The following is a 19,790-nucleotide window of genomic DNA, read 5'->3' on the forward strand; positions in this document are numbered from 1 at the left end:
ACTACATTTAAACATATCAAAAAATAAATGAAACATGGTGCCAAATCTAGACATGAGACTCAAATGCAGCTGCTGTTTCATTTCAACATTCAATGTATTCAGTATTAATTTCCACAAAGGCAGTGTTATTTATCCTAAATTGTGACTTAGTCTATTTTGTAGATTCTCAGTTATGTTTAAAATTGAGAGATGGTTTTAAACAATAATTTATGAATCGAAAATAATATACATTTAAATTCACTTCATTACTAATCCTACAAAAAATTACTCAATGTACATGTTTTCAATTGAATGAGTTGGAAAACTTGTCTCCTTGTAACTATTTTAATCAGTAAGTAGATCTTTAGGGATTATTTGAAAATAAATATGGCCTTGTATAATTTGTCAAGAATAATTATTGTTTAACTTCTATATTGTTAAGAAATTTACTTAAGTGATCTGCAACAGAATCAAGTTCCAATAACATGAGACTGTTAGTAAATTTGATTATATTCATTATGGTGAGAAAAATAACATATTCATATTTCTATTCATGTTTTTACCTGAGTTTTGGATGTTTGAAAACACTTGGAACCTTAATGAAATAAAAATCCATCATTATGATACTCAGCATTTTAGTAAAAAATGTAACATTTTGTGTTTTTTTTTTTCATTTTCATCTATTCTTTCTATATTGAGCATATTTAAACTGGAAAAATATCTTAAACTTTGAAAAAATATTATAAATGAGTTTCAAATAAACATACCTGAGTATTAATTCTTATTGCTCCAATTGAAGGAATTTCATAATAATAACCTGAAATACATATATGTATTTATACATATAAATATTTCATTATAATAGACAAAATTGTTTTATGTCTTTGTAGGATAAAAGGATATGTTTTTCACTGCTAAATTAAGCAAACACTGAAATATACATACAACTGACAAATTCAGAAGATGTTTGATAAATGAATATTTGCAACATACGAATAGGCTTCATGAGAAATTTTACTGAATTTCTTAGATAGTGTAAAATAAATATTCTTCTATAAAGAAGTAGGAAAAATGGCATAGTGAAATATATTTTCACTATACATATTATTAAAGATATATATATATATATATATATATATATATATATATATATCCATGCACATATTCACATACACATAAAATGTTTGCCTAAATATAACTTTCAGAATACTTCAGGTTCTTTTAGTTGCTATGGTATCACAGTTTATTTTTCAAATAACATTTTTTTTTCTGGCACAAAAGAAATATGGGCTCACTACATAAAATTTATCTAGGAATGTATGAGACATTTTTCAAAAAACAGTAATTTAGCAACTCAAAAACAGGCTCACATGTGTCACACTGTCATATGTTTTATAAGATTCAGATATTCTTTTATTTCTACTTTTCCATATAAAATTATATTTGTTATATATCATTATTATTCAATACATCCTTTTATGAATTTACAATATTATGATTCCATAATTTTTTTACAATATAATGCTAATGCCAAAAATGTATTATGTTTTCACTATAAAAAAATGTTCAAAATCTTTTTGCCTTGAGCTGGGTGCTATTGTGCACTCCTATATAATCACAGTGATTAAGGAGGCTGAATCAGAAGAATTGCATGATTTAAGGCCAGCCTCAGCAACTCAGCAAGACCCTGTCTCAAAATAAAATACTGAGGATGTAGGTAAGTAGTGAAGCATTCCTGGGTAAAATCTCTGATACACATACACACAAAAAAAAATCTTATTGCTTTGATTCCTATAAGAGTTAGGTACAACTATAGATTATTTTATATGACAATGTAAACTTAAAAAGCTACCACCCCCATTTTTTTCTTCTAATAAAACATAGTCAGGAAAACAGATAATTACCTTTATTTTCACAAGCCATCCACTGAATTGGTCCTCTGTCATAATTATGTTGACCAACTGAAAATGTGAACACTCGTACCTAGATGAATTGAAAAATAAGTATCCATTAGGCTTGAAAAAAATGTAATTGAATGGCAAATAAAAATAGCTACAGCAAGACACAATAAAGTTGTCCAGTTAATTTCATATGACAAGAAAAATTTAAGCGAATAAAGAATTCAGGAGGGCCCCAGAGGGAAATCACATAGCCTTCTATAAACATAGACTCCAATTGCCAAATTTAGATTAGCACTTTGGTGTCCTGCATCATATCCCAGTCCTCAGGCAGGAGCATGATTAAGCTTTCATTAGTAGAGAATGCATCTTTCAGGTCCACCTCAATTTGACCTGGTTAAACCTGTCTCACTTGGTTATATCACCCACATATGGAGAGAGTCAGGGCAAAAAAATATTTCCGTATATCATAGGTAGGAAAATGTATACAGAAGGTCATGTTACTTTTAGTTGCTTAAGGCAAGTCAACTCAGTGTTGGCTACTTTCACAGCATGGAACTATTTAAGATGCACACATATAATTATGATGTTATTATATGACTTATTTTCTAGAAAAGATGGCTGACACAGATAAATAGGCAAATATGCTCCTAGCTTTTCCTAATTTCTGTGAATTGTCTATTTGAATTGACATTTTCTAATTGCTTAATCTTTTGTACATGATTACAGAGCACAAATCTCAGAGACTTCACATCTGTTTCTTTTCTTTTATTGGACTTGGCCACACAGATGACATCTTAATAATCCCTGCCCCCAACATTCATACTGGGATGTTGCTGTTTCTCTTGCTAAGGCTTTATCTGAGCCACTCTTTAAGTCATTCAGATTTGCCTTAGCTAGTAATGTAGGAAGTGATTAAGTTTTAATTAGCTCAAAATGATAAGGATAAATGACTGGATTTAGGTTAAAGGTAGAGGAGGCTCACACTCGCCCATGCTGGCTTTCCCACTCTCATGCACACATGTTCTCTCTAGCCCTTCTTCTATCTTTAGGAATTCTCCCTCTAAGTGCAATAATTTCATTTTCTTTATTTCTCCAATTGGGTCATTTTAGGGGGCTCTATATATTTGAAAATCATGTTACTGCTTACATAGTTGAGCCTACCCCGAAAGGGAAGTGTTTTTATAAAGCAGGCTGACCACCCTAACTGTTAATTCAATTTGACTGCCATACCTTAAACAATCATCACATGAATTCAGAACAGGGGAAAAAAATCCAGATGCTTCAGAGAGCACTTGGTTATGTCCTTCATAAGTAAGGTTGGTAAGTCAAGTTTCAGATGTTCAAACAAAGCACAGCTGTGTCTAGTTGTCACCACTAGCTGTGTCTACTGTAACCACAATAGTGTTGTGGTGAAATATCTTTCACAAGATACTTTTCAGTTTAAAGAATTAAATGAGTATGACTAAGTGAATTATGTCTATGTCTATGGAAGGTAAGCACTTCTAATAACTGAAAGGCTATACACTTAGACTCCCACTGTGAGATTATTTTGATAAATGTTATCATTCAAATAGTCCAAATAAACATTTAACTTTTAAAAAATATCCAGTAGAAAAAGACTGATTGCTTTGTTTTATTACAAAAGTTTCACCTAACCCTCATATGTTTGCCTACATGGAGCCTTCAGAAGTTGTCAAAATTAAGGAATATGGGATCAGAGCTGGGTGTCTATCCAGTCATATTTAATTACAAAATTTTAAGCATCCTAAATTGTACCCCCCTTTGTTCTTTTTCTCACATAGGTTCTTGGTGATTTAGATGTTAACTAGACATTTAAATGTAAGCCAATCGTTAGCTGATTGACTGCCTTGCTTATTATATGTGTTCAACTTTTACCTCTTTTCTCAATTTTTCACTTACCTTGCTGCAGACTTTTTAATAACCATTTTTCTGAAAAAAATTCTCCCAGTAGATACTAAGAATCTTAAGAATAAAAATTTACTCTTTTCTTATAATGTTTGCAACTGTCTTACCATTAAAATATTTACAAAATCTATCATATCTGTTTATTTTTCCTCAAGTTTATATATACACATACATACATATAGACTTAAATTTTTTATAAACTATAGATTATCTTAGAACTTTCTGATATTATTTTATTAAATATATGTATACTTTTATTACTGGAAATTGAACCATGACTTCTTACATGCTAGGTAGGTACCACTGACTATATGCCCAGCCCATTTGACTTTTAAAGACAGAGTCTCCCCAAGTTGTCTAGGTTAGTCTTAAATTTGAAATCATCTTCATCAGCCTCCTGAGTCACTGGGATTACTGGGGTGCACTACAACACCCAGCTATAAATATATATTTGAGAAAAAGTTAAGTGTATGTCACTCAAAACTTGGCATCTACAATAGTGCCTTACACACATTCTTTATACCACCATGAAAATCAATACACAAATATTTCATTCCCAGGTGCTGAGTCTTAGCTAAATTCATCTTTGTTAATACATGTTAGGTAATTATGTAGTTAAAAACTTTAAGTCCACTGATTTCATAAAAAATTACATTACATATTTTATAGTGCATGTAGATAATAGATTGGCAAAATTTAGAAAAATCTGCGTGCACTGATTTTTCACTTGGAATTACAAATGGCTTTATTTCTCCTGAAGTGTACTATATTACTGCCACCCTGTGGAGCAGTCAATGAACTACTGAACTCTGAAAATTTAGATGCCCAAAGCCAGAGATGACTATTATTTCCACCTTCAGATGCTTTCCACTTCTTTAAATTTGTAATTCTTATTTATCCATAATTTTGGAGAAATGGGAAATAAAGTCGACCCTTGAAATATGCACAATTTAAAATTTAGGTGAATTTAATCTCAAAGATGGGGTATAAATGTAGAGCTTTTTTAGTGCATTTGTATTGTTCTGTACAAAAATAAAAAGATATATAAAACATCTCAAAACACTAAATCAGTAGTCAGTCACACAAGCTGAATATTTTATCTGAACTTTCAAGTATAAACTACCTACTTTATACTATGCCTATATCATGGCAGACTCAACTTCTGCTGAGGGAAATTTATTTAGTTCATGTCTAGTAGAACATTTATAATCATATAACAAAAGCACACTGGGAATTTCCAAGTGAAATATTCATATTCAGTTATAAGTTTCTCAGCTAGTGTGATTTTAAATTGGCTCTTATTTTAAAGGGTGTATTTCTGTGAAGTTTTCATCACAGGGTCACGTATTAGACATACATGATCCATTATAAATGGCTTTCACATATATTTTTCATAATGCGCAGAGCCCAGGGCTTTAAGAGAGGTAATGTGGGAAAACAGCATTGAATAAATATCGAATTGGGATAAAAGAATTCCAAGATTGTACAACTTAGTATCTATTATAATACTGTACACATAAATGGAAATATTAAATGAAAGGAAATTGAATAAACAAAATGAGTAGTTTCTCATTTTACAGAGACGAGAGACATGTTCTCTTCTCTGTATTGAACTCTGTCAGTTCATTATGATATTTAGGAAGAGCAGACTGAAGCTGGACTTATAGTCATCTCACACTTTGGAATTTGGGTAGTTTCATTATACTTAGAGTAAATATCTAATCTTTTTTTTAAAGTACATTTGCTTGCTGGAGTTAAGTAAAAAAAATTAGGCAAAATGTAAGGACATTTATTACACTTATAGCATCCACATGCTCTGTTATTCCTAGAGAATACAAAAATCTTGTAACTCTCAACTCACCCTTAGGTGTAAAAGTATATTCACTGAAGTAACAATAATTTGGGGGTAGATAAGATTAGGCAAATTTTAAAAATCAGTCATTATTAGTTGTAAATTTATATAGTTTACTCTTAGTTGTTTAAAAATATTTTTTTCTCTGAACATAATAATTCCAATAATTCAAAGTATATGAGTCTGGACTACTTGTTTCAAAAATAACCTTAATTTTAAGTAAATTTGGATTATTTAAAATATACTACATATTTGTTCCATATAAGCCATTAGTTCACAACTTTACACTATGTTTCTGACTTTTGCTAATCTGTTTTATAATTTGTTTTGTCTCGTTTGTTGAATACTAAAATACTTTTCTTCAATTAAGAGTTTTCCAAAGCCACAGGGTCAACCTATTTTAAAAAGTCCTAAGAATTTTCTTCCCAGCAGAACTCAGTTACTGGAAACTGTCACCTCAACAATTATCAGTTACCCAGAGTTCAAGTTTAATTTACAACAGGCAAATCTCCAAAGAATAATGGAAGTGAGTCTATGAAGAAAGAAAGCCAGTAAAACTAAAATAAAAGCTTCAGCTATTGAGACATGTTAGAAAAATGATGTCAGAGATGGGCTGTATTAATCTACTCTATGCACTAAAATTTTTGGTATTAAGCCTATCAAAATATTAGATGGGACTGAATGTTTCAAGAGAAAATTCTACAGTGGTCTCTTTAATTTACACACGTACTCAACCCCAGAGTGTTTGATTAGCCCACATCTCTAGTTTTATTACATTACACAATAAATGAAAGTGTCCAAATTCTTGTGTCACCATTTATTTTAAAAGCCCAAATGATCTGAAAGGTAATTGCAACCTATAAAGTCCTGACTATCTATCTTAGGCTGTTGAAGCTGTGAGGAATGTATCCCAGAGGGGTGAAGCCCAGCTGCCTGACTAGAAGGCAGGCTCCCAGGTGGACAAATGATGATCAGCACACACAGATGAAAGACACAGACAGATGACCAGTCAGGCTCGTTCTATATGAGGGTATGAAATTTAGGCTATCAATAAAATTCTGTAATTTGGGCTTTCATATTTCCAAAATGGGGACAATGATGATGATGATACTTTTAATCAGATGAGCATTCCAGTCATAAAAAATAAAAGTTGTATTTATAACACATAAAAACTATAAGCTCCATGAATTTTAGCTACCATAATGAAGATGGTAGTGAGGATGATGACTACAAAGTTCCAGAATTCAATGATGTAATATTTTCTATTTGTGGAACATTAATCTTTCCTACCTCAAAAAGATCTACAGACCCTATGCTTAATAGAAGAAAAAGTATGTCCTAATCTTCATCATGTCCGATTAGGCCCTAACCTCCTTAACAAGACTTGTTTAGAGTGCGAGAAATAAAATCAAAAATCAATAAATGGGATGGTTTCAAACTAAAAAGCTTCTTCTCGGCAAAGGAAACAATAACGTGAAGAGAGAACCGACATTTTGGGAGCAAATTTTTGCTACACGCACTTTAGATAGAGCACTAATCTCCAGGATATATAAAGAACTTGAAAAATGTAACACTCCCCCCCCCCAAAAAAAAAAACACCAACAAATAATCCAATCAATAAAGGGCTAAGGAACTGAACAGACAAATCTCAGAAGAAGATATGCAATCGATAAACAAATATATGAAAAAAAATGTTAAACATCTCTAGTAACTAGAGAAATGCAAATCAAAACTACTCTAAAATTTCATCTGACTCCAGTCAGAAAGGCAGTTAACATGAATACAAGCAACAATAAGTGTTGGCAAGGATGTGGGGGAAAAGGCACACTCATTCATTAATGCTGCGACTGCAAATTGGTGCAGCCAATCTGGAATGCAGTATGAAACTAGTATAGAAAGCAGGATAGAAAACTTGGAATAGAACCACCATTTGACCCAACTATCCCATTCCTTGGTCTATACCCAAAGGACTTAAAAACAGCATATTACAGTGACATTGCCACATCAATGTTTATAGCAGCACAATTCACAATAGCCAAACTGTAGAACCAACCTAGATGCCCTTCAATAGATGAATGGGTAAAGAAACTGTGGTATATATACACAATGGAATATTACTCAGTAACAAAAGATAATAAAATTATGGTATTTGCAGGTAAATTGATATCATGCTAAGAAAATTAAGTCAATCCTTAAAAAAAAAAGGCTAAATATTTTCTCTGATAAGCGAAGGCTAATCCATAATTCGGGGTGGGGCTGGTGGGGAGGGGAGGGCAGGCATGGGATGAATGGAGGAACTTTAAATTGGCCAAAGGAGAGGGTGGGGAAGGGAAAGGGCATGGGGATAGGAAATATGGTGAAATTAGATGGACATCATTACCCTAGGTACTGATTGCATGAATGGTATGACCCTACTTAGTGTACAATCAAAAAGGTGGAAAATTATGCTCCACTTGTGTACAATGAATCAAAGACCATTCTGCTGTCATGTATAACTGATTAGAATAAATAAATAAATAAATAAATATAACATATTTTTAAAGAAGCAGATTGGACTGTGTTTATTGTTTAGTAACAAATTACAATGTCAAGGGGACAATATTATTTAAATGTTGTTGTGTCTACATAAGATAGATTTACTTGAAGTGTCCAAAGTTCTGACAGAGGCAAGAATTTAATCTATGTTTGTTCAATGTGTTCAAGTAAATAAATAACATAAAACTACTGTTTAAAAAGAAAACAAAATACAGTTGTCCCATGGGATTTTGCATATGCCACCTTAAAGAACCCAGCTAATATTTTTTCTCACATTTTATATATGCATATATAATGTGAGTACATGCTTTGAGATTGTAGGGGTTTTTAAATTTACTACCAACTATAATGGATGGCCCTCACATTTTAAGGCAATACAGAAGTAAGGTCAGAATTTCTTTTTTTTCCATGTAGATTTATTGTGCTTGATAAAGGAGGAATAAGCTATGAGCACATTGCATTTCCAAGCAATTTGTAGCTTTGTAAAGACCATCATCAGCTGAGATGTTTAAGGCATGCAGGGATTCATTTAAGATAATCTACTTTTATAATGACAAAATATTATACTTACACTGATAATCAGAGTACGCAGAAAAATCATTTTGGAATGATTAGTGTGAAAGGAAAGGTGCCATCAATCCAGTCATTTCTTATGTCTGTATTTTCAAGATGCCATATGAAAGAGTGGAATATCCTATCAGTTTTACCCCATGTTCCCACTGTGCACAGTTCTTGATGAGAAGAGAAGGCAGCATAGAAACAGCAGGACAGATCACCTCTACTGAAAATTTTGTAACACAAACAATGGCTATCCCATGTCAAGATGATATAATTTTGCCTAAAATTTGTACTTTCTGCACTCTAAATTTAATTTATCATTCGATTTCTTTGTGCCTAAGGTAAGTTCACTGTGCCTAAGATTTGCTTTAGATACTAAATTAAGAAGTCTTTAAAATACATGAATGTATCAGAGTGAGGAAAGAGTTTTCAACATAAATTTTAAGAGAAAAAAATGTATACAAAAGCTGTCAACAAACAAGGACACACACACATGCATATGAATGTGCACTAAATATGCCTTTAAATTGATAGTCTCTCCACTATAAGGGTCAGCTGCATTGTTCTCAGCTCTACAGTGACTTCAGGAAAGCCAATACATATCATTTTTATAAGTAAGGGTAGAGCATCTATTCTAAAGCCAAAAATCTCAGAAACTGTTGAAATTATGAAAATATCTGAAATGAAAGTTCTTAGATGCAATGCATTTGTTAAATAATATTAACTACTTTACATGTTACATGCCCTTCATTATCATGTTTCAACATTCCTTTCTAAGACTTCATTTTTGCCTGATGCAAAAGTCAGGCAGAGAACTAGCAGAGGATGGAATGAATTATTTCCCGTGAGTTGTTTTTCTTACTGTCTGTTGAAAAAGTGTTAATGTTCACTCTGACTATGGTATGCAGCCATTTGGAACTTGGATTAGACTTTTATAGACTGTAGGATATTTCTCTTTTTATTTGGAAGTAATACAGGAAAGATTTTCTCATAATTTAAAAAATTCTTTAAAATCAAATGAGTTAATGACAATACACATTGTTAGTTATAACTTTAGCTATGCAATCTTTATTTTGAAAATTATTGCACATCTATCACATGGCTTTTTTCCCATTTGTTCTTCTTACTTGGTTTACTAGGTATTTTGAAATTCTCTTTTTGTTAATTTTAAATGCCTCTTTTTTCATGAATTGAAAATTAAGTAAAGGACCAAAGAACTATTTCCTAGCTGGACAGGTAATCTTAAGTGTGTATTGCTAAGCAACCTCTTTGTGAGTATACGGAAAATCAAATATATTTAATTTTGCTAGTCCTGGGAATTATCTTTCAACTCTGTGTCTGGTTTTACTTTTCTTTTTCATTTGTTTGGACTTTATGATAGAGTTCATTTTGGTTTTGGCACCATTTTTGAGGAGGTCTTGTACACATGGTTGAGCCCTGAGAAATGGTACTGTTGCAGGTAAAGATTAGAAAGTGAATGTGCTTTAATTTGGAACAGCTGTGTGAAGAGATTAACATGGATTCAGATTTAAAGCTGTACCTATCTATAATCAGGTAGATTAATTCCCAAGAGCAGTGCATTCCACATAAGAACCCAAACATTTTGTTCTAATTCTTGAAACTTTTGGCTTCATTAAATTTTGCTATGTATCTACAGGCTCATTCAGCAGTTTTTCAGATAAACCTCATCACACCTCCCTTGGTTGCTCTGGATGATATTTGATTCATCTGGATGAAAAATGAATGTAAATGAATCATTCAACAGCTGAATGAATGTGAAAGGAGAGACTTGGGTAAAAGTAGAATTCAGACAGTAGTTTTCAGATTTTATGAAAATACATGTAATACATGTGACTTTTTTTTGTGTGTGTGTGCCAGGGATTGAACCCAGGGGCACCTATCCACTTAGCAACATACCCAGACATTTATTATATTTTATTTTGAAACAAGGTCTTGCTAAATTCTTGGGGCCTCCCTATATTGCTGAGGTTGGCTTTGAAGTCACAATCCATCTGCCTCATCCTCGTGAGTTGCTGGGATTGCAGATATGCACCACTGGACCTGGCTCACATCATTTTATGACTATAATTTGTATATATTTTTAAAATGTTTATTTTATTATGGTAAGAACACATAAGACCTACCCTTTTAGCATTTTTAAGTATCTAATACATTATTTTATTGCAAATACAATGTTGCACAGCAGATCTCTGGAGCTTATTCATCTTGCTTTACTGTAACTTTATACTCGTTGATTAGAAATATCCTTTCTCCCCCTCTCCTCAGCCCCTGGCAACTAACATTCTACTCTTTGATAGTAAGAATTTGACTATTTTTAGATATCTCATGTAAGTGAAAAAATATAATATTTGTCTCTTTATCAATGGTTTATTTTACTTAGCATAATATCTTCAAAATTTAACCTTATCATTACATAGAATTTAATTCTGTGTTAAGGCTAAATAATACATACACACCACACACACACACACACACACACACACACACACATTTTCTTTACCCATTTAACTGGCAATAGATGGTTAGGGTATTTCCCCAACTGAACTATACTGAATAGTGCTGCAATGAACACAGAAGTGTTCTTAAAGACCATAATTTCAATTCTTGTCTATACATTCCAAGAAATCACATGCTTTGGTGATTTAGTAGTTCTATTTTTAATTCTTTGGGAAACTTCTGATTGTTTTTCACAGTGGCTAATTGTGTTCTCTTTTCTTCAGCATCATACAAAGGATTCAATTTCTCTACAACTTTCCCAATACTGTTGTCTTTTTGTTTCTTTGATAACTGTTATAATAGATGTGAGATGATATCTCATTGTGAGTTTGATCAGCCCTGATGACCAATAACATTGGCAGTTTCTTAATAGATTTGTGGGTAACTTGTAGATCTTCCTTGAAGAAATGTCTAATTGAAGTTCTTAGTCCATTTTTTTCAATGGAGCTATTATTTTTGTTTTTGTTTTGTTTTGTTATTGAGTATTAGGAATTCCATATATATTTTATATATTAATCTCTTATAAGACAAAGGATTTGTAAATATTCTCTCACTCTGTAGGTCAGGTTTTGATTCTATTAATTGTTTCTTTTGCTGTGCAGAAGCATTGATAGTTTCATGTTTAATTTTGATTTTATTGCTTGGATTTTGTTGACATACTCATTAAATCACTACGTCCATTTAAGATATACCTATACGTCTTTAATCCATTTGGGGTTGAATTTTCAGTATGGTGTTAGATAAGGATCAAACTTTATTTTTTAGCTTTTGGTTATACAGCTTCCCCAATATTTGTTAAAGAGACAACAAACATTTACTCATGTGTATTTCTAACAGTGTTGTCAAAAATCAGTTGACCACATAGTCATGAACTTTACTTCTGGGCACTCTATTCTGTTCCATCTATCTGTCTGTCCTTAGGCTAGTAATATTCTGTTGTAGTGACTGTAGTTTTGCACTATATCAGGAAGTGGGAAGCCTCCAGCTTTGTTCTTTGGTCTAAAACTGAGCTGGTGATTTATGGTCTTCTATGGTTCCACAGGAATCATAGAATTGCTTTTCTCTATTTCTCTAAAAAATTAAAAATGGCATTGGGATTCTGACAAAGATTGCATTGAACCTGGAGCTAACTTTCAGTACTATGAGCATTTTAACAATATCGAGGTAGTAACCACTGAACCACATCTCCAGCCCCTTTTTTAAACATCTTCTTTAGAGACAGAGTCTCTCTGAGTTGCTAAGTGCCTCATTAATCTGCTGGGGCTAACTTTGAACTCAGGATCATCCTCTCTCAGCCTCCTGAGTTGCTGGGATTAAAGTCATACACCATCAAGCCTGGCAATATTGAGTTTTCTAATCCACAAACATGGGATGCTTTTCAATTTCTATGTGTTCTTTAATTTCTTCATAGTTTCTGTTGGGAGCCGGCGACCGCACCCTGAATATGGCGCTGGTCTCTGCTTCCGCTTCCTTAGCGGTTAGAGTTGTTAGAAGTAAACAACTCCTTGTAAGGCTGTGGGCTGGGCTCTGGCCTGCTTCCGCTGCGCTGTACCTACTAGACTCCTCCACGTGGTGCTAGTTCATTGGCGAGGCTGGGTACTTAAGCTAGGGCAGACCAACCGCTCGCTCTCTTTCCTCTCTTGTTCCTGTTTTCTCATCATGATTCAAAGGTCCTGAGTAAACTGCTGAAAGAAGAATCCTGTGTCGTGTTTCCCTTGCCGGCGAGGGGTCTCGACAGTTTCCATAATTTCTGTTTCAGATAGTTCATCACTAGAGTACAGAAACCCAACTAACATTTGTATGTTGATTTTGCATCCTGCAACTTAACTGAATTTAATAGTTCTATCAGGTTTTTTTCCTGTATATTTTTGAGTCTTTAAACTTTTCCATACATAAAATCATGCCATCCTGCAAACAGAAACAATTTCCTCCTGCTATTGAACTGTAGCTTCACTCATGTATGATTTCAATTCTTTGATCACTTTCAAATGCACATAGGCTCAAAAGCACAGAGTGTTTCAAAGTGTTAAAAAATTTTTCATCAGAACTATATTCCCATTACACACAACATTTTATCTGTTAAACATCTGAGTATATTAATTCATATTCCAATCTTTTTAACACATAAAAATTATATTTTAACACATAAATAACACATAAACATTATATTGTATGTGTTTTCCTCAAACACATACAATATAATCCAGTAAAGCCAGTGATAAGCCGAGTCTTTCAAAGTGGTAAAAATTCTAAAGTGAAAATCAATGTGAAAAGCTGGTTACAGTGGTGCAGGCCTCTAATTCAGGCAACTAAGGAAGCTGAAGCAAGAAGATCGTGAGTTCAAGGCCAGCCAGGGCAACATAGTGAGTCACCATCTCATTAAAAGAAAAAAAAGGGGGGGGGAATAAAGCAAAGCAAATTGACATTCTATCCTGAAGTTTTCTTGTGGATAAATACATACTTATTTTGTTGGAATTTTTGAAACACAAGAAATATAATATCTGACCATTTTTTTATGGATTTCCATCCTTTTAAGAAAGAAGGTTGAGAATGATTGTCTAATTATAAAACGTGTATGATGATAAAAGTGACATAAACTGATAAGGGATTGTTAGAAAAGATATAGTTTTGATGGAGGTTGATCACTGTGTCAACAGGTTCAACTAGATCCCTCTTGCTACAATGCTTTCCTCTTGTAGCAAAACAAACACTGAAATAAATATATTCCAATTACAAAACACTTGTCTTCATTACTTATTGGTATCACAATCTCTTAAAATATTATGCCTATAAAAGGATTGACCTGCATCCGGGAAAGCTGAAGGATACACCGCCACTCTCCTTCAGAGTGCGACATCAAAACAGGTCGGTGTCATTCAGCTCACCCCCCAGACAGCGGGAATTCGCATAAAATCTCTCCTAGGCTTGCCGGGAGAGGGAGTATCAAGCTGAGCCTCCATACAGGCCAGGGGGAAACCAGAGACACCTGACCTCCAACCCCTCCTCCCAGTAGCAGCCAAAAGGAAACCTGGCTAGCCAGCGCTGGGGGAGGGGCAAGCAGAAAAAATCAAAGTGATAGAGTGCCAGGGATCCCAGCAGCCTGCAGCAGGGCCCGGAGAGCCAGGCCAACTGATTCGCATGGCCTGCCCTGCGGCTACAGAAGGCGTGGCGCCTCAGTGAAGCCATTAATTGGCAAGCAGGGAGGTTAGGGAAGGCCATTAGGTGGAATCCCACCAGCCAAGCCCACACGGACCCTTGGGCCGAGCACGGGTTCTCAGAAGGGGAAGGAAGCGGTACAGTCCCATCCCCCACAGCGGACACCCCGCCGAGGCAGTCAGCGGCCAGCATCCGGGAAAGCTGAAGGATACACCGCCACTCTCCTTCAGAGTGCGACATCAAAACAGGTCGGTGTCATTCAGCTCACCCCCCAGACAGCGGGAATTCGCATAAAATCTCTCCTAGGCTTGCCGGGAGAGGGAGTATCAAGCTGAACCTCCATACAGTCTAGGGGGAAACCAGAGACACCTGACCTCCAACCCCTCCTCCCAGTAGCAGCCAAAAGGAAACCTGGCTAGCCAGCGCTGGGGGAGGGGCAAGCAGAAAAAATCAAAGTGATAGAGTGCCAGGGATCCCAGCAGCCTGCAGCAGGGCCCGGAGAGCCAGGCCAACTGATTCGCATGGCCTGCCCTGCGGCTACAGAAGGCGTGGCGCCTCAGTGAAGCCATTAATTGGCAAGCAGGGAGGTTAGGGAAGGCCATTAGGTGGAATCCCACCAACCAAGCCCACACGGACCCTTGGGCCGAGCACGGGTTCTCAGAAGGGGAAGGAAGCGGTACAGTCCCATCCCCCACAGCGGACACCCCGCCGAGGCAGTCAGCGGCCAGCATCCGGGAAAGCTGAAGGATACACCGCCACTCTCCTTCAGAGTGCGACATCAAAACAGGTCGGTGTCATTCAGCTCACCCCCCAGACAGCGGGAATTCGCATAAAATCTCTCCTAGGCTTGCCGGGAGAGGGAGTATCAAGCTGAGCCTCCATACAGGCCAGGGGGAGACCAGAGACACCTGACCTCCAACCCCTCCTCCCAGTAGCAGCCAAAAGGAAACCTGGCTAGCCAGCGCTGGGGGAGGGGCAAGCAGAAAAAATCAAAGTGATAGAGTGCCAGGGATCCCAGCAGTCTGCAGCAGGGCCCGGAGAGCCAGGCCAACTGATTCGCGTGGCCTGCCCTGCGGCTACAGAAGGCGTGGCGCCTCAGTGAAGCCATTAATTGGCAAGCAGGGAGGTTAGGGACTGCCATTAGGTGGAATCCCACCAACCAAGCCCACACGGACCCTTGGGCCGAGCACGGGTTCTCAGAAGGGGAAGGAAGCGGTACAGTCCCATCCCCCACAGCGGACACCCCGCCGAGGCAGTCAGCGGCCAGCATCCGGGAAAGCTGAAGGATACACCGCCACTCTCCTTCAGAGTGCAACATCAAAACAGCGGACACTCCATCCAGGCAGTCAGTGGACACCATCCGGGAAAGCTGAAGAATACACCACCACTCTCCAACAGCTTGCAACATCAAAACAGCCAGCAGCAGGACCCCGGAGATCCAGGCCAACTGATTCGCGCGGCCTGCCCCGCAGCTACAGAAGGCGTGGCGCCTCAGAGAAGCCATTAATTAGCAAGCAGGGAGGTTAGGGACTGCCATTAGGTGGAATCCCGCCAGCCAAGCCCACCGCCCACGCCCGGAACAGGCCCAGCGATCTGCCAGCATTGTAGTCACGACACCCCAATTGGAATAGGGACAGAGCAGAGCCGCCTTCCACTCCCGGAACAGGCCCAGAGAGCCGCCAGCGTGGTAGACCCGTCACCCCAATTGGAGTAGGGGCACAGCCGCCGCCCGCACCTGCAAGGGAGACTTTTCAAGTATAGAAGAGCAACATAAATAAATAGGGGGTAAATTTCAAAACACAACAGTTGCACCAAGCAGAAAGAAACGCGAGCAGTATGAAAAGACAAGGAAAGAAAGGTCCACAAGCAATGCAGGTCAACTCAACTTTAGAAGAGGTAATAGCTGCAACAGATGGAATATCAGATAAAGAGTTCAGGATATATATGCTTCAGATGATCTGGAGTCTCAAGGAAGACATGAGACAGCAAAATCAGACAATGAAAGATCACATTGACAAACAAATCCAGGAAGTAAAAGATCAATTTCACAGGGAGATAGAGGTAATAAAAAACAAACAAATTGAAATTCTAGAAATGCAGGAAACAATAAACCAACTTAAAAACTCAATTGAGAATACTACCAGCAGAGTAGATCACTTAGAAGAGAGAACATCAGACAATGAAGACAAAGTATTTCAACTGGAAAAGAACATAGACAGCTCAGCAAGTCTGCTAAGAAACCATGAGCAGAACATCCAAGAATTATGGGACAATATCAAAAGACCAAATTTAAGAGTCATTGGGATACAGGAAGGCACAGAGCTCCATTCCAAAGGAATAAACAGTCTATTCAGTGAAATAATACGAGAAAACTTCCCAGAATTGAAGATTGAGACAGAATCCCAAATCCTAGAAGCCTACAGGACGCCGAATGTGCAAAATCATAAGAGATCCACACCTAGACACATTATAATGAAGATGTCCAACATACAGAATAAGGAGAGAATTTTAAAAGCTGCAAGAGAAAGAAAGCAGATTACATTTAGGGGTAATCCAATCAGGATAACAGCTGATCTCTCAACACAGACTCTGAAAGCTAGAAGATCCTGGAATAACATATTTCAAACACTGAAAGACAATGGGCTCCAACCAAGAATCGTGTATCCGGCGAAATTAAGCTTCAGGTTAGAAGATGAAATTAAAACCTTCCACAATAAACAAAAGTTAAAAGAATTCGCAGCTAGAAAACCATCTCTTCAAAAAATCCTTGGCAAAACATTACAGGAAGAGGAAATGGAAAACAACATTGAAAACCAACAATGGGAGGTAGGACAGTAAAGGGGGGAAAGTAGTCAAAGAGGATAACAAATCAGGTTTAGTAACATCAATAAACAAATATGGATAGAAGAACAAACCATATCTCAATAATAACCCTAAATGTTAATGGCTTAAACTCACCAATTAAGAGACATAGGCTAGTAGAATGGATCAAAAAACAAGACCCAACAATATGCTGTCTACAGGAGACGCATTTGATAGGAAAAGATATACATAGACTGAAGGTGAAAGGTTGGGAAAAATCATATCACTCATATGGACCGCGGAAACAAGCAGGAGTGTCCATACTCATATCTAATAAAATAGATTTCAAGCCAAAGCTAATCAAAAGGGATATAGAAGGACACTTCATACTGCTCAAGGGAACCATACACCAACAAGACATAACAATCATAAATATATATGCCCCAAATAATGGTGCAGCTGTATTCATCAAGCAAACTCTTCTCAAGTTCAAGAGTCTAATAGACCAACATACAATAATCATGGGAGACTTCAACACACCTCTCTCACCACTGGACAGATCTTCCAAACAAAAGTTAAATAAGGAAACTATAGAACTCAATAACACAATTAACAACCTAGACTTAATTGACATATACAGACTATACCACCCAACATCAAGTAGCTACACTTTTTTCTCAGCAGCACATGGAACCTTCTCAAAAATAGACCATATACTATGTCACAGGGCAACTCTTAGACAATACAAAGGGGTAGAGATAATACCATGCATCTTATCTGATCATAATGGAATGAAACTGAAAATCAATGATAAAAGAAGAAAGGAAAAAGCAAGCATCACCTGGAGAATGAACAATAGGTTGCTGAGTGATCAATGGGTTTTAGAAGACATCAAGGAGGAAATTAAAAAATTCCTAGAGTTAAATGAAAACACAGACACAACATATCGGAATCTATGGGACACATTGAAAGCAGTTCTAAGAGGAAAATTCATTGCTTGGAGTTCATTCCTCAAAAAAAGAAAAAACCAACAAATAAATGATCTCATACTTCATCTCAAAATCCTAGAAAAAGAAGAGCAAAACAACAGCAAAAGAAGTAGAAGGCAAGAAATAATTAAAATCAGAGCTGAAATTAATGAAATTGAAACAAAAGAAACAATTGAAAAAATTGACAAAACTAAAAGCTGGTTCTTTGAAAAAATAAATAAAATTGACAGACCCTTAGCCATGCTAACGAAGAGAAGAAGAGAGAGAACCCAAATTACTAGCATACGGGATGAAAAAGACAATATCACAACAGACACTTCAGAAATACAGAAGATAATCAGAAATTACTTTGAATCCTTATACTCCAATAAAATAGAAGATAGTGAAGGCATAGATAAATTCCTTGAGTCCTATGATCTGCCCAGATTGAGCCAGGAGGATATAGACAACCTAAACAGACCAATAACAATAGAGGAAATAGAAGAAACCATCAAAAGACTACCAACTAAGAAAAGCCCAGGACCGGAAGGGTATACAGCAGAGTTTTACAAAACCTTTAAAGAGGAACTAACACCAATACTTTTCAAGCTATTTCAGGAAATAGAAAAAGAGGGAGAACTTCCAAATTCATTCTACGAGGCCAACATCACCCTGATTCCGAAACCAGACAAAGACACGTCAAAGAAGGAAAACTACAGACCAATATCTCTAATGAACCTTGACGCAAAAATCCTCAATAAAATTCTGGCGAATCGGATTCAAATACATATCAAAAAAATTATACATCATGATCAAGTAGGATTCATCCCTGGGATGCAAGGCTGGTTTAATATACGGAAATCAATAAATGTTATTCACCACATCAACAGACTTAAAAATAAGAACCATATGATCATCTCAATAGATGCAGAAAAAGCATTCGACAAAGTACAGCATCCCTTTATGTTCAAAACGCTAGAAAAATTAGGGATAACAGGATCATACCTCAACATTGTAAAAGCAATATATGATAAGCCACAGGCCAGCATCATTCTGAATGGAGAAAAATTGAAGGCATTCCCTCTAAGATCTGGTACAAGACAGGGATGCCCTCTCTCACCACTTCTGTTCAACATAGTCCTCGAAACACTGGCCAGAGCAATTAGACAGTCAAAAGAAATTAAAGGCATAAAAATAGGAAAAGAAGAACTTAAATTATCACTATTTGCAGATGATATGATTCTATACCTAGCAGACCCAAAAGGGTCTACAAAGAAGCTATTAGAGCTAATAAATGAATTCAGCAAAGTGGCAGGATATAAGATCAACACGCATAAATCAAAGGCGTTCCTGTATATGAGCGACAAATCCTCTGAAACGGAAATGAGGACAACTACTCCATTCACAATATCCCCCCCAAAAATAAAATACTTGGGAATCAACCTAACAAAAGAGGTGAAAGATTTATACAATGAAAATTACAGAACCCTAAAGAAAGACATAGAAGAAGACCTTAGAAGATGGAAAAACATACCCTGCTCATGGATAGGCAGAACTAACATCATCAAAATGGCGATATTACCAAAAGTTCTCTAT

The 19,790-nt window shown here is 36.2% G+C and overlaps 1 protein-coding gene across 3 annotated transcripts in view; it reads right to left on the bottom strand.

Moving 5' to 3' along the window:
- Positions 1–19,790, bottom strand: part of Cacna2d1 (calcium voltage-gated channel auxiliary subunit alpha2delta 1) — a 372,350-nt gene that overhangs the window by 66,722 nt on the left and 285,838 nt on the right. For all 3 annotated transcript variants that reach the window (XM_026384957.2, XM_026384956.2, XM_026384954.2), the window contains exons 12-13: positions 1,884–1,962; positions 747–796 (exon numbers count right to left, since the gene is read on the bottom strand). In XM_026384957.2, coding sequence (XP_026240742.2) covers positions 747–796; positions 1,884–1,962 — 129 coding nt within the window. The remainder of the gene's footprint in view (positions 1–746; positions 797–1,883; positions 1,963–19,790) is intronic.

This window comes from Urocitellus parryii, chromosome 3 (assembly GCF_045843805.1).
Source record: "Urocitellus parryii isolate mUroPar1 chromosome 3, mUroPar1.hap1, whole genome shotgun sequence".
Classification (NCBI taxonomy): Eukaryota; Metazoa; Chordata; class Mammalia; order Rodentia; family Sciuridae; genus Urocitellus; species Urocitellus parryii.